This window comes from Rattus norvegicus, chromosome 17 (genome assembly GCF_021556685.1).
Source record: "Rattus norvegicus strain SHRSP/BbbUtx chromosome 17, alternate assembly SHRSP_T2T, whole genome shotgun sequence".
Taxonomy (NCBI): Eukaryota; Metazoa; Chordata; class Mammalia; order Rodentia; family Muridae; genus Rattus; species Rattus norvegicus.
Window position 1 is genome coordinate 93,723,810 of NC_141550.1, and position 20,356 is coordinate 93,744,165.

The 20,356-nt window shown below is 43.7% G+C and overlaps 1 protein-coding gene across 2 annotated transcripts in view; it reads left to right on the forward strand.

Annotated features, from left to right (window-relative positions):
- The window catches only part of Nid1 (nidogen 1), a 73,097-nt gene extending 59,844 nt beyond the window's left edge, over positions 1-13,253 (forward strand). For both annotated transcript variants that reach the window (NM_001398520.2, XM_087589822.1), the window contains 7 exon segments: positions 588-760; positions 2,987-3,113; positions 7,044-7,215; positions 8,333-8,490; positions 9,606-9,729; positions 10,524-10,636; positions 11,045-13,253. In NM_001398520.2, coding sequence (NP_001385449.1) covers positions 588-760; positions 2,987-3,113; positions 7,044-7,215; positions 8,333-8,490; positions 9,606-9,729; positions 10,524-10,636; positions 11,045-11,166 — 989 coding nt within the window. In that variant the 3' untranslated portion in view covers positions 11,167-13,253.
- The last annotated feature ends 7,103 nt before the right edge of the window (positions 13,254-20,356 follow it).

The window sequence follows — 20,356 nt, forward strand, 5'->3', positions numbered from 1 at the left end:
GAGGATGCCCCATCTCATAGCAATGGACAAATGCCCTCATTGATAGCTTTCTCCATTCAGTGTTAAAGATAATGTCGCTCCGTGAAGACAGAGGTGTTGGCGCTATTGCTCCCAGCACTGCTTTGGCTCTCATACGAGACCAACATCCAGTCAGAACATAAATAACCAAGTCATTGTATAAGTTAGAGCAAAGCTACCTCTTTACCCAACTGGACCTTTATACTAAACTTATGTTCTTCTCCATCTTCTTCATAAATTCTCTTATGTTCTGCCGTGTCTTCTTCATAAATGCCTTTGACGGCTGAAGGCATTCTGTCTCTGGAGTTTCAGACAGAAAATGGGTATTGTGTGGTTGGCCGTGCTGTTTGAATACAATAAATGTGACAAGACCTAGGATATGGGTGATATGTAGATGGGTGAATGAGCACATATGCATATCTTCCTATGTACATATAAATGCACATGTATGTGTACCTGTGTGCTCACACATGAATGCATGGATGTGTCTGCATGCTTGAGCCTTAGATTGCACCTGTGCATTTCTGATATTCACAACCCTCATTCATTGACCATCTCTTGCCCTCTAGGTCTCAGTACAGTGGCGCCTCCTATTCACCAGGGACCAGTAGTACCCACAGCTGTCATCCCCTTACCTCCAGGGACACACTTACTCTTTGCTCAGACTGGGAAGATTGAGCGCCTGCCCCTGGAAAGAAACACCATGAAGAAGACAGAAGCCAAGGCCTTTCTCCATATCCCTGTGAGTATCAGCTGAATAGCCTTGGTGATAGTCCCAGCTCTAGGGGCCTGACTACCAAGATAGTTAATGGCTATACATAATATACTATGATAGAATATCAAGATAATTAATGTAATACAACATAATATAATTTAATGCTAATGTGGTTAATAAACTCTAACCCTATATATAATATAAAATATAATGTAGCATACCAAGATAGTATATTATAAGACAATATAATGTCAAAATAGTTCATAGCTAAATATACTATAGTATATAATGTATGATATCAATATAGTATGACACACACACTATAATGCCAACATAGTAAATAGCTATGTATAATATACCAAGCTAGTAGTATACTATGCACATGCATGTGTATCTGTGTATATTTGTACATATTACAAATATAACTATATTTGTAATCCTATGTAATATAGTATCCATTTGTAAATATGCCATTATGTCTTGATCATAGTAGATCTCAAAGTCATGGAGATTTGAGTTCCTTTCTTAGACTGTTTTGATTATTTTAGATATTTATTTTATTTTATTTTTTAGGCAGTCTCATTCTATAGATCAGGCTTGACTTGAACATGTTACTGTAGTCAAAGCCAGCTTTGAACTCTTGGCCTCTACCTCCTGGGTTCTGAGATTACAGACATGAGCAGCCATACTGCTGTTGTTGTTATTCACATGATCATGTAATGTGTTAAAATAAACTGCTTGTTCCATTAAAACAACAACAACAACAACAACAACAACAACAACAACAATACAGCAGCAGCAGCAGCAGCAACAACAACAAAAATCCAGCCAGCTAGGAGTGGTGGCTCACACCTTTAATCCCAGCACTCAGGAAGCAGATCTCTGTGAATTCTAGACCAGCCTGGTCTCCATAGGGAGTTCTAGGCCAGCAAGTGTTACATGTAAGACCAAACAACAATCAAATAAAAGCAGAACCAAACAACCAGGTAACTTTAACAAAGGAGACAGTGGGTCACTGTCTTAGTTAGGGTTTTATTGCTATGAACAGACACCATGGCCAAGGCAAGTCTTATAAGGACAACATTTAAATGGGGCTGGCTTATAGGATCAGAGGTTCAGTCCATTGTCATCAAGGCAGAAGAAGCATGGCAGCATCCAGGCAGGCATGCTGAGAGTTCTACATCTACATCTGAAGGCTGCTAGTGGAAGACTGACTTCCAGGTAGCTAGGGTGAAGATCTTAGGCCCACACCCACAGTGACACACCTATTCCAACAAGGCCATACCTCCAGATAGTGCCACTCCCTGGGCCAAGCATATACAAACCATTACAGCCACTGAAACCATCACTAAGGGGAACTGATATCTTAGCAGTATTAAACTGCAGAGCCCATTAACCTGATTTACCTCTTTCTAATTATGCAGGCCATCTTTAATTTCACTCTTTAATGCTTCGCTGTACGCATTGTAGGATCTTGTGCATTTGAAATGTTCATGTTGGGGGCTGGAAAGACAGCTCAGAGGTTAGAAGCACTTGCTGCTTTCACAGAGGACCCATTTGATTTTCATCACCCAAATACTGTCAGCTCACAGACACCTGTGACCCTAGTTCCAGGGATCCAACACTCTCTTCTGGCCTCCAAGGGCACAAAAACAGACACATAAGGATACACACATATACAGAAATATAAAAAATGAAAATCAAGCCGGAGACAAATATACATACACCCATAACACACACACACACACACACACACACACACTCTCTCTCTCTCTCTCTCTCTCTCTCTCTCTCTCATATGTGTAAGTGCAAACACAGGATTTTTTTTTTTTTTTTGGTTCTTTTTTTCGGAGCTGGGGACCGAACCCAGGGCCTTGCGCTTCCTAGGTAAGCGCTCTACCACTGAGCTAAATCCCCAGCCCCGCAAACACAGGATTTTAGAAAGGAGTTTTTTCTGAACTGTACAGTTTCTACAATTCAATTAAAAATGTGAGTGGACAAAACATTCATTTCATTTAAAATACTATCTGAGGATGTATAAGCACATGGGAAAAAAGTCAAGGCAACACTAGCTAGTGGGTGATTTTTTTTTCTGAACTATATAGTTTCTATAATTCGATAATTAAAATATAAATGGACAAAACATATTTACTTTATTTAAAATACTATCTGAGGATGTACAGGCACATGGGAGGATTCAAAGCAACGCTAGCAAGTGGGTGAACTGCTCTCAATCACTGATGTTACTTCCAGGCAAAAGTCATCATTGGTTTGGCCTTTGACTGCGTGGACAAGGTGGTTTACTGGACAGACATCAGCGAGCCTTCCATTGGGAGAGCCAGCCTACACGGTGGAGAGCCAACCACCATCATTCGACAAGGTGGGCAAGCAAACATTGCCCAGGTGTTACTTCTAGCAGCCCATGTTGCTCTTGGCAGGAAGTGAGGGGTGGGGGGAAAAGCTGCTTCGTTTGCCTCCATGCTATGTCCTTTTCCATAGGCCAGTTGTGTCATTAAACCAGGGATATTCTGGCTGAGGTTAGCTGCTTGTCTTAGGATAATTAAACTGAAACAAGGCAGAGAGAGTACATGGTCCATCTTTGTGCATCATGAAACCAAACTCAACATTTCATTTCTTCTTCTAGCTTCTAAGCCTGCAATGGCTTCTCACAGAGTGTTCTACTGTGTGTTCCAAGAGAGTTTAATCAAAGGCTGTAGATGTCTGAGCTGCAATGGCTTCTCACAGAGTGCTCCACCATGTGCTGCGTTGGAGTTTAATTAAGTTTAAAGGTGGAAGGAATGGTCCAGAAACCCACTAGCATATTAACAGATATTCACCCAGAAGTTGAAGACTATTTATTTACTTAATTTTCGAGATAGGATTTCATGTGAACCGGGCAATCCCCCAAACTCAACTTGTAGCTGAGGATGGCTTTGAACTCATGATCTTCCCACCTCTACCTCCCACGTGTCAGGATTATATGCATGCACCACCACTCAGCTTGCTTAATTAATTAGTATTTTCGGTCTAACATCCTCCCAACTGAGCTATTTTGGTTACTATACTAACGTTTGGCAGTCTTACCTAGTCTGAAAGTCCTGCTTCTCTTGCCTCTTTCTCTCTGGCCCTGGGTTACAAGTATGTATCACCACACCCAGCAATGAAAGTAGACTCTGTCCCCAAAGATATGTTGGGGTTAAAGGGTTATCATTTCAAAATATAGCACCCTGGGTGGGGGTAGTTTCTTTTTCCTACTTCGACACATCTTTCCTCTCCCTAGTTCTCACATGGAATCCAACTAGCTGGGACCAACTATCACAGAGAATTCTATTTCGCTCAACATGATAAAGTATGTGTTGTGTTGACAGAACATAACCTAAACATTTACCCTCATCTAGGTGCCTGCTTGAACAAAGAAATATGTAACTTTTTAATACCTTCATTCAATAAATAAAGACTAGCCAGGCCCACTGTTGTAGGTTTCTCATTCCAGTTATTTGAGAGGCTGAAGCAAAAGGGTTGTAAGTTCCAGGTCAGCCTGGGTAGATTGTAAGACCCTGTCTCAAAGTAAAAAATACATTATATAGTTCAGTGCTAGAGCCTTTTGTATAGCATGTGTGAGGCTCTGGGTTCAACCTCAGTTTAAAAAAATTCCATTTCACATGAAAAGGTCCCCAGTACTGAAATGGTCAAGAAACTTGAGCTTCTTCAGTCATGACTCATCGGGTTTGGGAGTGTTTTTGCTCAGAAGGTATTATTGTGCTGATGTTAGCTATATAAAGCCCCATGTCCTCTTCAAAGCATTCAACTTCCAATTTAGCACCCCTCTAATAGTTAATATGCTATAAGGATCCACCTCTTAGCCATTTTTCCTTTTCCTCATTTCCCTCTTAAAGATAACATGTCAGGAATCAAGCTGAGGCTGACTGAAACACCCCTGGCTTTGTGTTTGGCCCTTGACTCCTTTTCTGAAAGCAGTGGGCTATTTACATGGTATTGGTTAGCCTTCATGCTCTGGCTTATGAAGAAAACTTTGAAAACGCCTTTTACCATCTCTGTTGAAAACATTGTTGCTGTTATCTGATTTCAAATCCTAGTGGAAGAGGGGAATAGGTCACTGTCTGCTATTTCCTGTTGCTTTTGGCACGGGAAATCAGCCAAGGGACCTTTAAGCACAGTATGAAAGGCCAAAACTGACTGACTGTGAAAGCACACAGAATCAACCAAACATCTTGACTGAGATTGACTTCCAGAGAATTTCTTTCATAGGGTTCTTCTTGTCCTGAAACTTTCTTACTAGGTCTCATACTGAAATGCGTTTTCACACAGCAGTAAAGAAAAACCTATTCCCTTGTATGTGCGTAAGCACATTCTCTCTCTCTCTCTCTCTCTCCCCCCTCCCCCTCCCCTTCCCCCCTCCCCCTCCCCCTCCCCCCTCCCCCTCCCCCTCTGTCTCTGCTGTCTCTCTCTCTCTCCCCCTCCCTCTCCCTCCCCCTCCCCCTCCCCCTCTGTCTCTGCTGTCTCTCCCCCCTCCCTCTCCCTCCCCCTCCCCTTCCCCCTCCCCCTCCCCCTCTGTCTCTGCTGTCTCTCTCTCCCTCCTCTCCCTCCCCCTCCCCTCCCCCTCCCCCTCCCCCTCTGTCTCTGCTGTCTCTCCCCCTCCCTCCCCCTCCCCCTCCCCTTCCCCCTCCCCCTCCCCCTCTGTCTCTGCTGTCTCTCTCTTTCTTCTGTGAGATTTTTCTAGCCCTCAGCGATTTGAGATCAGGACCAGAATTGTGTAGGTGATGGTGTGACATAAGCTCCAATAGGCTTCCTTTGGATGCTCTGTGAAGGTACTAGGCAGCTCCCATCCCTGCAGTATGCAGGAGCTGTTCAGGGGATCCCACAGGATGTGGCCATTCCAAATTTTCTCCTCATTGAGTAGCTGCTGAGGTGCCTGTGTATGTATTCTATCTGAAAGCCATAGGGAGCCCCTGGGAGACAATTTCATTGTTGGGTATGGGAAAGAGCTTAATAGTTTATACAGCTCTTCTTTGGATATGAATAATAAACCATATATATGTTTTATTTATCAGAATCACTATTCTCTGGTTGGGCACTTGTCAGAGGTGTGTGTGTGTGTGTGTGTGTGTGTGTGTGTGTGTGTGTGTGTGTGTGTGTGTTTATATGTGTGGGTTGGAGGTGCACACACATTTGAATGTCAGTATTAGGTGAATGTCACCCCCTTACTTACTGTCTCTTACTGAACCTAAAGCTCATCAATTGCACTACCCTGAGAGGCCAAAAAACCCCAGAGATCCTTTTGTCTGTGTTTGCCCAGTGCTGGGATTACAAATGGCTTTGTCGTGCCTGGCTTTTTTGTGGGTGCTGGAATTGAACTTAGATCTTCATGCTTGCACAGCAAATGCTTTACCAACTGAACCATCTCCATAGTCTCTGACAGAAACTTTGCAGTCCCTACACCATTCTCTGTTCTAGGAAAGACTGAGATGAGAGGCTGACTTGCTTGTATATGGATGAGAGGGTGCAGGGCTGACTTTCTCAAATGCCTGATGCCTTGGGTAGCAGAGGCTGGTTCCCTTCCTACTTATATTCTAGCCAAGCTAAACAACCCCTCAAGTGGGAAGTATAATTTGTAATCACCAAACACCTTCCTTTTACCCTTTATATTTGTATTCAGGTACTAAGAGTATGATTAGCAATATCATTTCCTGAAATGCCTCCCTGTCCAGTAATTGCTAAAGAAGAAGGATGTACCTACCGTTCCACCCTCGCTTAAGACTACATGTCTACTGTTTGTCATAGATAAGCTCTGGCTTCTTTACCTCCATCCTCATTCCACCGAGGGCTACTCCCTCATTTCATGGTCTCTGGCCAAATAAAATTAATCACAGCCCACCTCAAGCCACTTGCAGTCTTCTTTATACCTGCGAATACTTATGCAAGATCCTTATCCGATAAACTCTCATTGGTCCTTTAGGAACTAGCTTCCACTTCCCCAGAACCCTTCCCTGGTAAACTCAAGCTGATTCTGTATCTGAATCTGCCCATAGAAACTAGAACTCAATTTGAATGGTCGTTGGATGTGGGCTTCTTAATGGACAGGGCTATATCTTTGTCATAGTAACTCTCCTGGTTCCCAGTGCATGGGTGAGGATGGTTGAATTTCTCACTTGGGAAATTGATCATCTTATAACAGTAAGAATTTCACATTCCCATTTGGTTTCTTAAGGTTTGACCACCATATCTAAGACAACTTAATAATCAGAGAACTCTTAGGTTGGGATATGACTCAATGTTTCTTTCCTTCCAGATCTTGGAAGCCCTGAAGGCATCGCTCTTGACCATCTTGGCCGAACTATCTTCTGGACGGACTCTCACCTGGATCGAATAGAAGTTGCAAAGATGGATGGCACCCAGCGCCGAGTGCTGTTTGACACGGGTTTGGTGAATCCCAGAGGCATTGTGACAGACTCTGTACGAGGGTATGTTAGCCTACACGTGTCTGGAGTTTTTGTTTTTAGTCTCTGGCTTTTTGGATTGTCTCTGATGCCAGCCTTACCCTCTTGAGGTGTTTTGTCTGTGCAAGATGAAAAGTCTACAAGCTAATGAGATGCTGACATACTTAGGACACCTTGCCATGTTCCAGTTTCACAATTCTGTCAAGAATTGTAGGATGACAGCTCAGAAATCAAGTGGTTTCTAGATAGGTTGAATGTCAACTAACACTCAGATTGCAAGAATGTTGTAGATTGTGTTGGGTTGGCCTAACCATGTCCCCAGCACTCCTTGTTGGAGCAGCTGTGGCTTGAGCATCCTGGAGTCGCCTTCCTGAGGGATTTTTCAGCCCATTGCAGCTTTCTCTCTTTTCTCCCTATGGCAAGCTTACATCCCAGGCCCCAACTCCTGGAGACTGTTTCCTTAGAGATGATATCTCTTGTGTTGAGGCCATTCAGCTACCCCTTACACACCAGACAATCTCTACCACTCTCTGCTGGTATTTGAATCTTGCTTTAGTCAAATCACATTGCTGCACTGTGTCCTCCTGCATAAGTTTATCGCTCAAGGAATTACTGTTTGTTATGTCTGGCCTGACGTTTACGTGTCTGTATGTGTATTTGGTAAAAAAAAACAAAAAAACAAAAAAACAAAAAAACCTTGTGTATCATTCTCAGTCATTGTCCACCTTGTTTTGAGCAGGATATCTCCTTGGCCTCTACCTCCCCAAGTAGTACAGGCTATCTAGCCAGAGAGACCCAGTGATCCACCTGCTTCCTTCTCCCCAGCACTGGGATCACAATTCTCAGTCACCACACTCAGCTTTTTGTTTTGTTTTGAATATGGTGCTGGGAATTGAACCCAGGTCCTCACTTTGCCCACTGAGTTTTTTTCAAGATATGCTAGAGGAAATATTAAAGGAAATTTGTTAGTAACATATAACCGAGTTTGAACAAAGAACCAAAGTAACCCTAGAATCCACCTTAGCCTCCCGGGATCTCACTTAGCTGTATCGTTTTCTTGTCTGCTGATCACTTCCTACCTGGTCCTTTTAAAGTGTTTTCAGGATCTTGCTTCTTCTTTCCACCCTGATACCTCCTCCAGGAACCTTTATTGGACAGATTGGAACAGAGATAATCCCAAAATTGAGACTTCTCACATGGATGGCACCAACCGGAGGATTCTTGCACAGGACAACCTGGGCTTGCCCAATGGTCTGACCTTTGATGCGTTCTCATCTCAGCTCTGCTGGGTGGATGCAGGTAACAGGAAGCTTGAGATCGTCTACACATAGTTCTTCATTGTCTTGTTCTTCTTGATCTACAGTTGGCAAATCTTACCCATCGCCTCTTTCTATCTAGCGAATAAGCTCAGAACAAATTTTACATTGTTAAATGTTACCATTTTAAGGGTTAAATACCTGGTATCATGCTTGCTTCTGCTTTTAAGCCTACAGAACCTGAAATAATTGCTACATGGTTCAATAAAAAATGGCTGACTCCTATTTTGGTGGGAGGTTACTGAGTATTGAATATATGCTATATGTTCAGAGGTACTAGTGCATCCGGCATAGAGTACCTCATGTGGCCCTGCTTCAGCTGTGCAGGCTTGAGATGAGATGGGGAGAAAGATGCTTATCACTGATGACCACCCATCATCTCTCCCTGTGAAAGTCTATGGCTGAGTACCTTCTCTGTCCCACAACTAAATAGTACAAAACGTAGGGTATGAATGCTTACATATTTATAGAAGACTATGATAGCCATCAATGCAGGCATTAGTGTCAGGCCACTCCCATGCTAATCAGTCAGAGTTCTTCAGTGCCCCAACTGTGGGGAGAAAGGGTCTGGAGATTCTTAGAAGGGAGGGACTTGGGGCTGGGGATTTAGCTCAGTGGTAGAGCGCTTGCCTAGGAAGCGCAAGGCCCTGGGTTCGGTCCCCAGCTCCGAAAAAAAGAACCAAAAAAAAAAAAAAAAAAAAAAAAACCACAAAAAAACCTGGCAGCCAGGCCACAGAGAAAAAAAAAAAAAAAAAAAAAAGAAGGGAGGGACTTGAGCAAAAGCCAGAAGATAGCAGGGTCTCTCCTGAGACAAAGGGCTGGGAAGGCCACCACAGGCTGTGGCTTCTCTGTCCTGGCTCACCTCTCCTCAGTAGGGCCAGGTGTGGGTGCTGGAACTCAGGTGGGTGTAGGCTGGTGAAAGGGAAAAGACAAAACGGAGGCGGAATGCCAGTGCTGACGAGCCAGCCCTCTGTGTACTCCAGGACATGCCACTGCAACACTGAACTCCCCCATCCTTGTCATTCGGACTCCTGTATTCTGACACAAAGGGCTCATTTCTTGCATGAACAATGACCAACTTGTGTTTGCTTCACACAGGCACCCATAGGGCAGAATGCCTGAACCCAGCTCAACCCAGCAGACGTAAGGTTCTCGAAGGGCTCCAGTATCCTTTCGCCGTGACGAGCTATGGGAAGAATTTGTACTATACAGATTGGAAGACGTATGTAGGCTGCTGTCATGATGGCTAGGCCAAACTATGTCCTTCCCTTAGTCTCTGTGGAGGTCTTTGCCTCTTGCCTCTTGCTCTGACCTTTGACCCTCCAGTGATCCCTGGCTATCAGATATAGAGGAGGGTAGAGGAAGAGGGCTGTCTAATCTCAGAGGGGTACCATTTATCATACCCAAACCTGGGACTTCCTGAGCATGCCTGTTCTTTCTCCAGGAGCCACCAGATGTCACATGGCTGAACAGATCCTTGATTATGTCATACCTCTATATCAGTGTTTTTTATTTTATTTTATTTATAAGAGTACACTGTGCTGTCTTCAGACATACCAGAAGAGGGCATCAGATACCATTACAGACGGTTGTGAGCCACCATGTGGTTGCTGGGATTTGAACTCAGGACTTCCAGAAGAGCAGTCAGTGCTCCTAACCACTGAGCCATCTCTCCAGCCCATCAGTGTGTTTTTAAATTGCAGTATTTTCATAGCTTTTTCTGGACCAGAACTTCTTCAAAGGGAGGGTCACACCAGGGAGGTAGCTGACTAAGAGAGCCTATATGTCAACTGGAATTTAGAGCAGGGGGGAGAGGATCAATTGTTTTGACCCTTATTTTAAAAAGCCAGTAAACTACAAGCTTGACCCAGCCCAGGGGGATGGAGGAAGGGATACACAGAGAACAAGACCACCATATCCCTTACTCTTTCAAGCCACAGAAGAGGCTGCCTAACTCCACTGAGAACAGTTCAAGCCAACAGAGGCGTGTTCACTCTGTGCTTTGGTGCTTTGCAGGAACTCGGTGATTGCCATGGACCTTGCTGTATCCAAAGAGATGGATGCCTTCCACCCACATAAGCATACCCGGCTCTATGGAATCACCATTGCCCTGTCCCAGTGTCCCCAAGGTAACATCCATGCTGCTGCATAGGGGTCAACACCCAGAATCCCTAAGAGAATCATGGTGGCCTAAGTACACCCATGGGCTCCTTCCTGTAGGTATCCTAGCCTGCATATCCTGGATATCCCTTCCTGAAGGATTCCTGGATTTTTCCCACCTCAATTAGCTCAATCTAGAACCTCCTAACAGACATACCCAGAGGTGCATTTCTGATGTGATTCTACCAAGTTGACAATCAAGATTAACCACAAACTTCTAAATCAGAAATGCCTGTCTTATGTTTGTGCCTGTCTTAAAGAAACCAACAGCAGCTCAACGTGGCCCCTTGAGCCCACAAGGAGGTTAATGGGGAGCGTGCTGTAGGTACAAAGTCAGTCAGAGGGAAGACTATGACGCTGATCTCATTCTTCTCCAGGCCACAATTACTGCTCAGTGAATAATGGTGGCTGTACCCACCTCTGCTTGCCAACTCCAGGGAGCAGGACCTGCCGATGTCCTGACAACACCTTGGGAGTTGACTGCATTGAACGGAAATGATCTCAAGAATTCCTTGCTCCCTCTTCAAGTATTTCACAGTAACACCCTACTGGAAGTGACTTGATTCAGACTGAAAGGTGTCTTTTAGTGGTGTGACCACTAGGCTCAGCTCTAGCCTAGCTTGAGCCCTCACAACTTTCCCTTAACCTTCCCTAAAACAATTACCCTTAGCTCAGTAATGGGAAAATCTCTACCCCAACATGAGGACACACACACACACACACACACACACACACACACACACACACACACCTTGATCTCAGTCTTCAGAAAAGATTATAGAGTTCTGGATAAGGAGCCAAGGGTGGTGGTACATGCCTGCAACCTCAGCAGTTGGGAGTAGAGAATCTATCTTGTCTGTGTAGCAGGGTTCAGGGACAGCCTGAATTTTTTTCTTCAAAAAAAAAAAAAAAAGCATAGGGTGAAAATTATGTGTTCATTCTAGAGCCATAGGACCTTTTCCTAATCCTAGACTCCCTCATAGTAAGCAGACCCTCAAAAACCTAAGAAGGCTACTTCTCTGTGGCATTACAAGCTCAACTGTTAACCCAGTTTTTCAACATACTATCCAGATCCAGCTTACATAAGGTAATGAATCATACTTTTTCTCTTGGTACTCGAATCTCTGTCTTTATGCTCCCATCTAACTACTCTCCTGTTGTACACCTTGATCCTGCCCAAGACCCTGCTTTTAGTGCCTTCTCTGCCATGTGATCAAAGGTCAACATGAATCCTAGGGATTCATGAAATTTGGTGGATGGTAAAAAGTAGCCCCTCCCAAATTAAAAAGTCCTAGCATTTCAGTGGCCATCGATAATCAGGTAGGTAAGTCAAGGAAATGTCCTGTGAGAAGAATTTGAAGATGTAGAGTCAAGATGTTTGAAGACAGGGGATTGTTATTTCAATATGTCTTGAATTGTAGCAAATTCTTCCTCTTTGCCGTTGTATTAGTATCTGGTCTATGATGTCATGGGAGTCTTTAGCTCACTCCAGTTTTCAAGTCTTCTCATGGAGAGTCATCTGGAGCCCAGGCTAGACTTGAACAAAGCAGTGGCCTGTCATAGTCCCTCACCTTTAGAATTGTATCTTTGTTTCTCCCTCTCTCTATGGCCCTTTCTGACTAGATCCTTATCTGAAGACACACTCTAAGAAGATCTAACTGGGTATTTCTGCTAGACCCTAGTTTGATCATTGGTATAGTTTGAGGGACTGTTGCTGCTGCCACCTTCTATGTTTCTGTCTATGATTTGTTTCAAAAATATCCCCTGACCAGCATAGCTACTCTTCTATCTATCTATCTATCTATCTATCTATCTATCTATCTATCTATCATCTATATATTTCTTTTTCCAACAGTTTTCTAGACACTTAAAGCATTAGAAATTTTGGATTGAAAGTTTAGCACCAGAAGTTCAGTTTGTACAGTGTAGGGTGAGGGCACAGACAAGACTCACTTATCACAAAGTGGTGGGTAAGCATGGAAAACAGGAATGGAAAACCCAAGAAGAAACATCACGGAAGAGGCTTAAAGGCAGCTAAAACTAAAACCCTTAAATAACTTCAGAGAAAAATGGAACATTTTCCAAAAGAATGCTTATCCTTGAAGACATAAAAGAACTTGTCTGATGTTTTTCTTGGGGAACAGAACCCCCTACCTCCTTTTCTTCTAGCTTTGCAATAGTCAGCCCTCCAACCCTATCTCCTACCTCCACCTCACCCTGCTTACATTGGACTGGGAACCTAAATTGGAAGGGAGTCTTTACTTACATAATTGGAATTTAAATCACAAGATTTAGGGAACATGTGACTCTTTCATGCAACCTCATAAAGTAGCCTCGAATTTTTGTTTTTTGGGTTTTTTTTTTTTTGCTTTTTTTGTCACGTTCCTCATGATATACAACTTTTATAACTTTTATTCATTTTACTAGATCCCTTCTAAAATGTTTTACATGGTAAATCTTAAGCTGTGGAAACCACTGAAGGTGCTTATTAATGGTTCTCCAGATGTATACAACTATTGGATGATTCCTTGAGTTTACAGCTGTACAAATGTGCAGAAAATAATAAAAAAACTGTTAAAAATAAAATCTTATTTGATGTGTTTTTGTTGTTTTGTTCCATGATGGGATGTTGCAATGTTGAGGCCTAGACTTAGCCTCAGACTCTCAATCCTCTTGCCTCAACTTCTTGAGAACTGGGATCAAAGGCATATGCTACCATAGTGTAATGTTGGAGCTAGTTCATGATGGGAAAAACGGAGATTTAATGGTTGGCAAAACCTAGGGAATCCAAGACTGTTCTAAGAATCCTAAGAAGCTGTTCATTAGCCTCATAGTTCACAGAAGAGAACAGCTTATAATCGGCTTTTTTTTTTTTTCTTTTTCTTTTTTTCGGAGCTGGGGACCGAACCCAGGGCCTTGCGCTTGCTAGGCAAGCGCTCTACCACTGAGCTAAATCCCCAACCCCTATAATCGGCTTTTTAAAACAGAATTATATCCCAGACCTTAAATTACTGTTATGGGCATTTTTGTTTTTGTTTTTGTTTTTGTTTTTTGGGTTTTTGTTTTTGTTTTTGTTTTTTGGTTTTTTTTGTCTGCTTCTCTCTTCCCCATTCCTAACCCTTTCTACAAGAACTCATGTAGCATACTGGCCTCAGATTCTCAATGTATCTAATAGCTTTGAACTTCTGATTTTTCTGTTTCTGTTTCCTGAGTGTTAGGAACACTCATGTACTACACCAAGCACAGTTTAGATAGGGCTGGGGATTGAACCAACCACCAGGGCTTCTTGAATGCTAGGCAAACAATCTACCAAACCAGCTATATCGCAGGTCTCAACTATTTTCCTTATTTTAGATCAATGTACCTAGAGTGTCCCAGTGATACAATGTCCTCAGTGGTAGTAATGAGTACCTCTCTGCCTGTGAATGTTGTTTGAAGGAGATGCCCTGGCTGTAAAACCTAGTTCTATCCAGAGGGCATGAGGGAAGATGCTAGGAAGAGAATCTCCAAGAATCCATCCCTCCATCAGAATCAGCAGCTGTCTTGGGCCCCAGGGTATGGAACTTAAACAACATCTACCTGTTCTAACAAACAATACTTGGAAACTCAGGAGAGAGTGTGGAAGAGGCGAGTGGATTGCAGTTAATTGCATTTCCAAACAGTTTAACCCATGACAGGAAGATCTCAGGGCAGTGACATACATTCATGTCTGGTTTACTGGAGCCATCATGGACAGTAAGAACTTTGCTCTCCAAAAATCTGATATCTTCTGATACAATTTGGTTATGCTTTTTTTTTAAAGAAAGCATTTCATTAATCCTTTAAGAAGTTCGTAGGTGGATACAATGTATTTTGCTCATATTCACTTCCCACTTTCCCCCTAACTCTTCCCAGATCCACTCCAACCCTATCCCACTTCCTGTCCTCTTTTTTTTTTTTTTTTTGTCGTTTTAAAATTACCCATCAAGTTCAGTTTGTACTGCCTTTATTTTCTTGGGTGTAGGGACAACCACTGGAACAAGATTGAATTACCAGGGCCCACACCCTTTAGAAAAAATTACCTTTCCCGGGGAAGCCATCAACCGATAATAGCTTCTCACATCAGTCAGAGCCTGGGCTTGTAGGGCCCCACCCTACTGTAGGCTGAAAGACTGACTGGCTTGGTTCTGTGCAAACATCAAAAGAAGCAAAAATTAGCTGTGCATCAAAGCATGCTATCAATAGAAATAGAAGGCAATCTACAGGAAGGAAAAAGTGTTTGCAAATGCATCATTTTTCAAGGAGCTAATATTCAGGACATAAGGATCTTTTGCCACTCAACAACCAAGAGAACAAAGTTCGAAGATGAATAGTGGGTCCGAATAAATATTCCTGTAGTGAATATGCACCATTGGTCAATAAGCCCATGAAAAGATGCTCAAGGCTGGGGCTGCTGCACAGAGGTACCAAGCTTACTTAGCAAGTGTGCGACCCCAGCTCAGAAAGAAAAGTCCTTATTATTATTAATTAAAGTAATGCCAGTTAATCTCAAAACTTGATGCCATTTCATATCCAGAGGCTATTTTTTAAAAAGAACTGCAAAGGAAGATATGGGGAAATGAAGTCTTTGTACATTGCTGGTGGAAACATAAAGTGGTACAGGTTCCATGAGAGACAAACTCTGGAATGAGCACAAGATCCAGGCAGCCATCACACGTCAAGCTGTATGTTCAAAGAGCTGAAAGGAGGGGCTGGACAGACACGAGCAAACAAATCTTCCTTATTGCATTCTTCATGGACTGAAAAGTGGCAGGAAGATCAGAACTTCAAGGCTAAACTTGGCTACACAGTGAGATCAAGGTCAGCCTGGGCTATGTAAGATCCTGATGCTGGGGATCCAACCCACAGTTTTGTGCGTGCTACTAACAGAGCGGCAGCCTCATCCCTGCGACCATTCTTTTTCAAAGGCTACTTGAACAAGCCCATTTGAAGACCACAGTTCTGAAGGGGAGGTTAAGATCCTTTAGCAGCAAAACTATCTCTGTTCATTTCCTATTTCACCAGGGTGTGGAGCTCAGAGGCTACAGCCAAAATCTTAGAGGCCCTTAGCAAGAAAGCGGGACGCCTAAAAAAGTGGTCCTTGTTAAGATGGCACAGAAATTAAGACATGGAAAGGCCAGAAAGCTGGAGAACTCCGAGAATGGCTTCTTGGATGCTTGACTCTCAGCGGGGCACCAATGAGCTTAGGGGGCACTCGCGCCTCAGTTTAAATCTCGAAGGTTTGCCAAGGCAGTTCCAAATATGACCACAAGAGGTCAGAGCCGCTCAATGCACGAAGCATCACCAGCTGCTTAACCTTACTTAACTCATGCTGGTCATCTCCTAAAGGCCTGGAAAACATCAAGGTGGAGTTGTTCTGAAACTGCTCCATGCTTCACAGTGGGGTTAAACTCTGGGAGGAGTTTAAAAGGGATAAACTACGTCCCACTCCCATGGGAAGTCGTCTTTATCGGTGAACAAGAATTTGAATGAAACTTGCTAGAAATAAAAATGGCTTGGCCTATACGAGTACAAGACCTTCGGAGACTAGCACTAGAAACAGTTATCAGCGTCTTACACATTCAACATGTTCTTCAAAGTAGTGAAAGTGGGTCAACAGTCAGAAAGAAAAATAGGTTATAAGTCTCAAGTGCCACTTGAGAGAACATTCAAGTGTCACTAATTGCTTACTAGGAATCAAACCTGAGTCCTTGTGCATGCCCAGCAAGCACACTGAGCTACATTCCTAGCCCAGACTGTTGGTGTTCTTAGTATTAGGTAGGACCACCATTTGATGGTGAGGCAGTGCAGAGGGACTTTTGTGATGTTTTTTCAACTCTTAGAAACCTTTAACCTTCTGACTGCTTTGACTGAACAAAATGAAGATGTTTTGTCTTTTGTTGGGGTTATCTGGACACTTCTCCTGTCTATTTACTCCTTAGTGAGCAATGTGATAGTAGTCCCCCAGCTTGAGGACAGTCTTGGGGCAAGGCACTACATTGAGGACATGGGAGGACAGTGTGTGTGTGTGTGTGTGTGTGTGTGTGTAGTACTCACAGAGGCCAGAAGAGAGCATCAGATCCCCTTGAACTGGAGTTAGTTGGGTGCTGGGAATTGGACTGTCATGCTCTGGAAGAGTCTTAAGGTCTTTAACCACTGAACCAAAGTTCTTACTCCTAAAATGCCATTTTACCTCCTTAACATCTGCCATGGGTTGAATTATAGTCTGCCAAAAAGATAGGCAAGGCCTTAACCCCAATACTTCAGAACGGGATAGTTAGAAATAAAGTCTTTGCAGATATAGTCAGATGAAGATGAGACCATGGGGTGGGCCTTAACCCAACTGGACCAAGGTCTTTCTTAAAAGGAGAAACTGGACTCAAAGATAGTACACACGGAAAATTCCACGAGAGAGGAAGATATGGAAACTCAGAGATAACTGCAGCCTGACACAGAAGTCCTCTCGCAGTCTCCAAAGAAACTAGTCCTGCAAAATCTTGACCTTGAATGTTAATATAAAAAAACAGGAAAATACACTTCTGTTGTTTAAGACACCTAGTTGGGGCTCTTTGTCACAGCATCTTCGACTGACTAATACAGCAACAAAAACACTAAACCTTAAGGGAGATAGACCAACTCTATCCATTGTTGCCTACTGCTACGCCACTTGATGCCCATCTCTGTAGAACACAGCTGGTGTGAATAGATGCTTGAGAGGTTGACGAGAATATGTACCTGAGAGCACTTTACAAATTCTCAAAGGATGATAGGAGAGTCAGCTGTTGCTAAGAAGAGGAAGGTGGGCCTGAGAGATAGCTCAGTTGGTAAAGTGCTTGCCACTCAAGCCAGAGGTCCTGAGTTTGATTCCCAGAACTAACATAAAAAAGCTGGTATGAACCAGGTAGTGGTGGTTCACACCTCTAATCCCAGCACTACACATAGGCAGAGGCAAGCAGATCTCTGTGAGTTTGAGGCCAGCCTGGTCTGCAGAGTGAGTTACAGAACAGCCAGGGCTACACTGAGAAACCTTGTCTCAAAACAAAACAAAACAAAAAAACAAACAACCCAAACAAACGAAACCCAAAAGTGCCCATACTTACACTATTAGAGGAAGAGATAGGCTGACTAGACAACTTAGCCTTTAGGCAAGTTCAAGGTCATTCAGAAACCTTGCCTCAAAAAACGTAAGGTTGACTATTTGAGCAAGCCTGCAAAACACACACACACACACACACACACACACACACACACACACACACACACACACACACACACAGCAGTTGATTTTTTTTTTTTTTTTGGTTCTTTTTTTCGGAGCTGGGGACCGAACCCAGGGCCTTGCGCTTCCTAGGTAAGCGCTCTACCACTGAGCTAAATCCCCAGCCCCACAGCAGTTAATTTTAATATGCCTTGGCTAACTTAATGACCGGGCGTTTCGATTGGGCGTTTCTAATGCTTCTTGCTGCTAGCAAACACTCCCGTCCAGTACTCCTGAGTTAACATCTTTTAAAAACTAGATCTCATCTCTGCTACCCCAAACACAAGTGGGGAAGTGGCTCGTGTGGCCGCTTTCCCTGATTCTCACATGTCAGTGGGCCTTTAGGTCTTATCTTTCCTCTTCCTCACCCTGGCGATCTCTGCTTCCTCTCTCCTAGTTTCTAGCCTTCACAAACCTAAATAAAGGTCCTGCCTTAGTCTACCTGCCCAGCTATTGGCCATTGGCTCTTTATTGATCAATCAAAAACCAATTGGGGACAAGGACCTTTAGTGTTTGGACACACAGATTCTTGATTTTGGGTGCTGGATTAATTCAAAGCATTAGAACCAATCCCCAACAAGCAAGTGTGTCAGGACGATTGTGAACACAGCTGGTCTTGACCATCACTCTCAGAGATGTGCAGGAAGCACAGACTGAAGGCTGGCTTTCTAATTGGTCCCATTATTATGCCAAGGATGATCACCATCATTCCTATGTGAAGGGGTAGAGTATTCATGGAGGTGTTATTTGTAGAAATAAACACAAACAACACAATCTGACAAGATAAGTACCAGAATGGAGAGGTACTGGGGTGTCTTTGGTACTTGTGCTGTGAGAAAGAACAATATGCAAGCTCATGAAATGTCAGTCTCATGGTGTGACCCCCTTACCCCAAACATAAATCTATAAATATCGATTCTAAGAAAAATGTGTGGAGAGAGAAAGGAACATTGGGAATTGTGTGTGCACATGCACAAGTAGGCAGAGTGTATGTATATGTCAGAGGCCGACATTGGTTATCTTCCTCAGTCACTTCTCCACTTTATTCAATGTTCAATGACAGGTCTATCATGGAACCTGTCATTGATTTGTCTAGTCTGGCTTGTCAGGCAGATGGGTTTGCCTATGTCCATGCTGTCTAGCACTGTGGTTACAGGTACATGGTCCCATGCTCAGCTTTTTAGATGGGCACTAGGCTGGCATAGCACGTACCTTACAAACCCAGCCATCTCCTTCTACCCTAGAAGGATAGTAACTCCTGAGCAGCTACCACATTCTGGCCCAAATCTTCATTTTACTCACACAGCATCTGAGACCAGAATCACCTATGAAGGTGAAATGTTGCTGGTGGGCTGGGATTCCAGGCTCTGTTTGTCTGGCAGTTTCTACTTTGTTGTGACTGGTACTGTACTGAACCCTGGGCCAGCTGTGGCTTAGATGATTTCAATTGTACAAACAGTGTCCTTAAAAAGAAGTTTAAAACTGAGTGAACATGAACGGGAGATGGACTCATCTTTAGTGACACTGGGGAACGTCCAAAACAGAGATGAAATGAGTAAGGAGGTCATAGAAAGGTTCTGTTCTGTGACCTGGTTTTGTATAATCAAAGATATATGTATATTTGCACTCAGGACAGCCATGGAAGGGGATACCAGGAATTCTTAGGATGGTCCGCCAAAGGGAAGACAACGGTGGTAGAGTTCTGAGTAAAAGGGTCTATGAAGTTTCATTGTCTAGTATCTTCTTCTGTAACTAGAATGTTCCAGTAAAAGCACACAATGTCCTTACAATTAAAACCATTTCTAGTTGAGGGTGAGGTTAGGAAAGACCTCCCCCAGGACTGTCAGTTACAGAACTTTGAAAATGGGAAGTTGCTGGGTTCCCCTTCCAAACTGCTGTGGCTGCTGTGTAGTTTCACGCTCCAGTGGGATCCCTTAGGGCAGGAAGGTGTGCACGGGCCCACACAGGAAACAGTCACGTGGGCCTGATGGAACGCACTTGTTCTGTCCCTCCGCAGGCTCTCTACCAGGGTGACAATCAGCCCAGCTGTAGACCAGAGTGCAGGGGGTCCCTTTGGGCACTTCCGTCTGCTCACTTTCAGGGCTACAGCAGACCTGGCTGTCTGGGGCCTTGTAGCAGTTCCTTTCTGGGGTGAAGAAGGTGCCTGTGGAAGTGACAAAGAGGAAGCTGTGGTGACTGCGCTGGTGCGAGTGTAGGGCGGGTCCCTTGTCCTTTGCCCTTTGGGGATGAGATGTTCCCAGACACCTGTACAAATGGCCCAGCAGTTCAGCCGATGCTCTGTTGACCCACTAAGGATGCAGGACCATCCGGTGGCATCTTGTACCTCAGCTTCTTCTAACTTGTGTTGTCTACTCTGGTTTGCTTAGGGTCTGCTCTGCCTCCTGTCATTGCT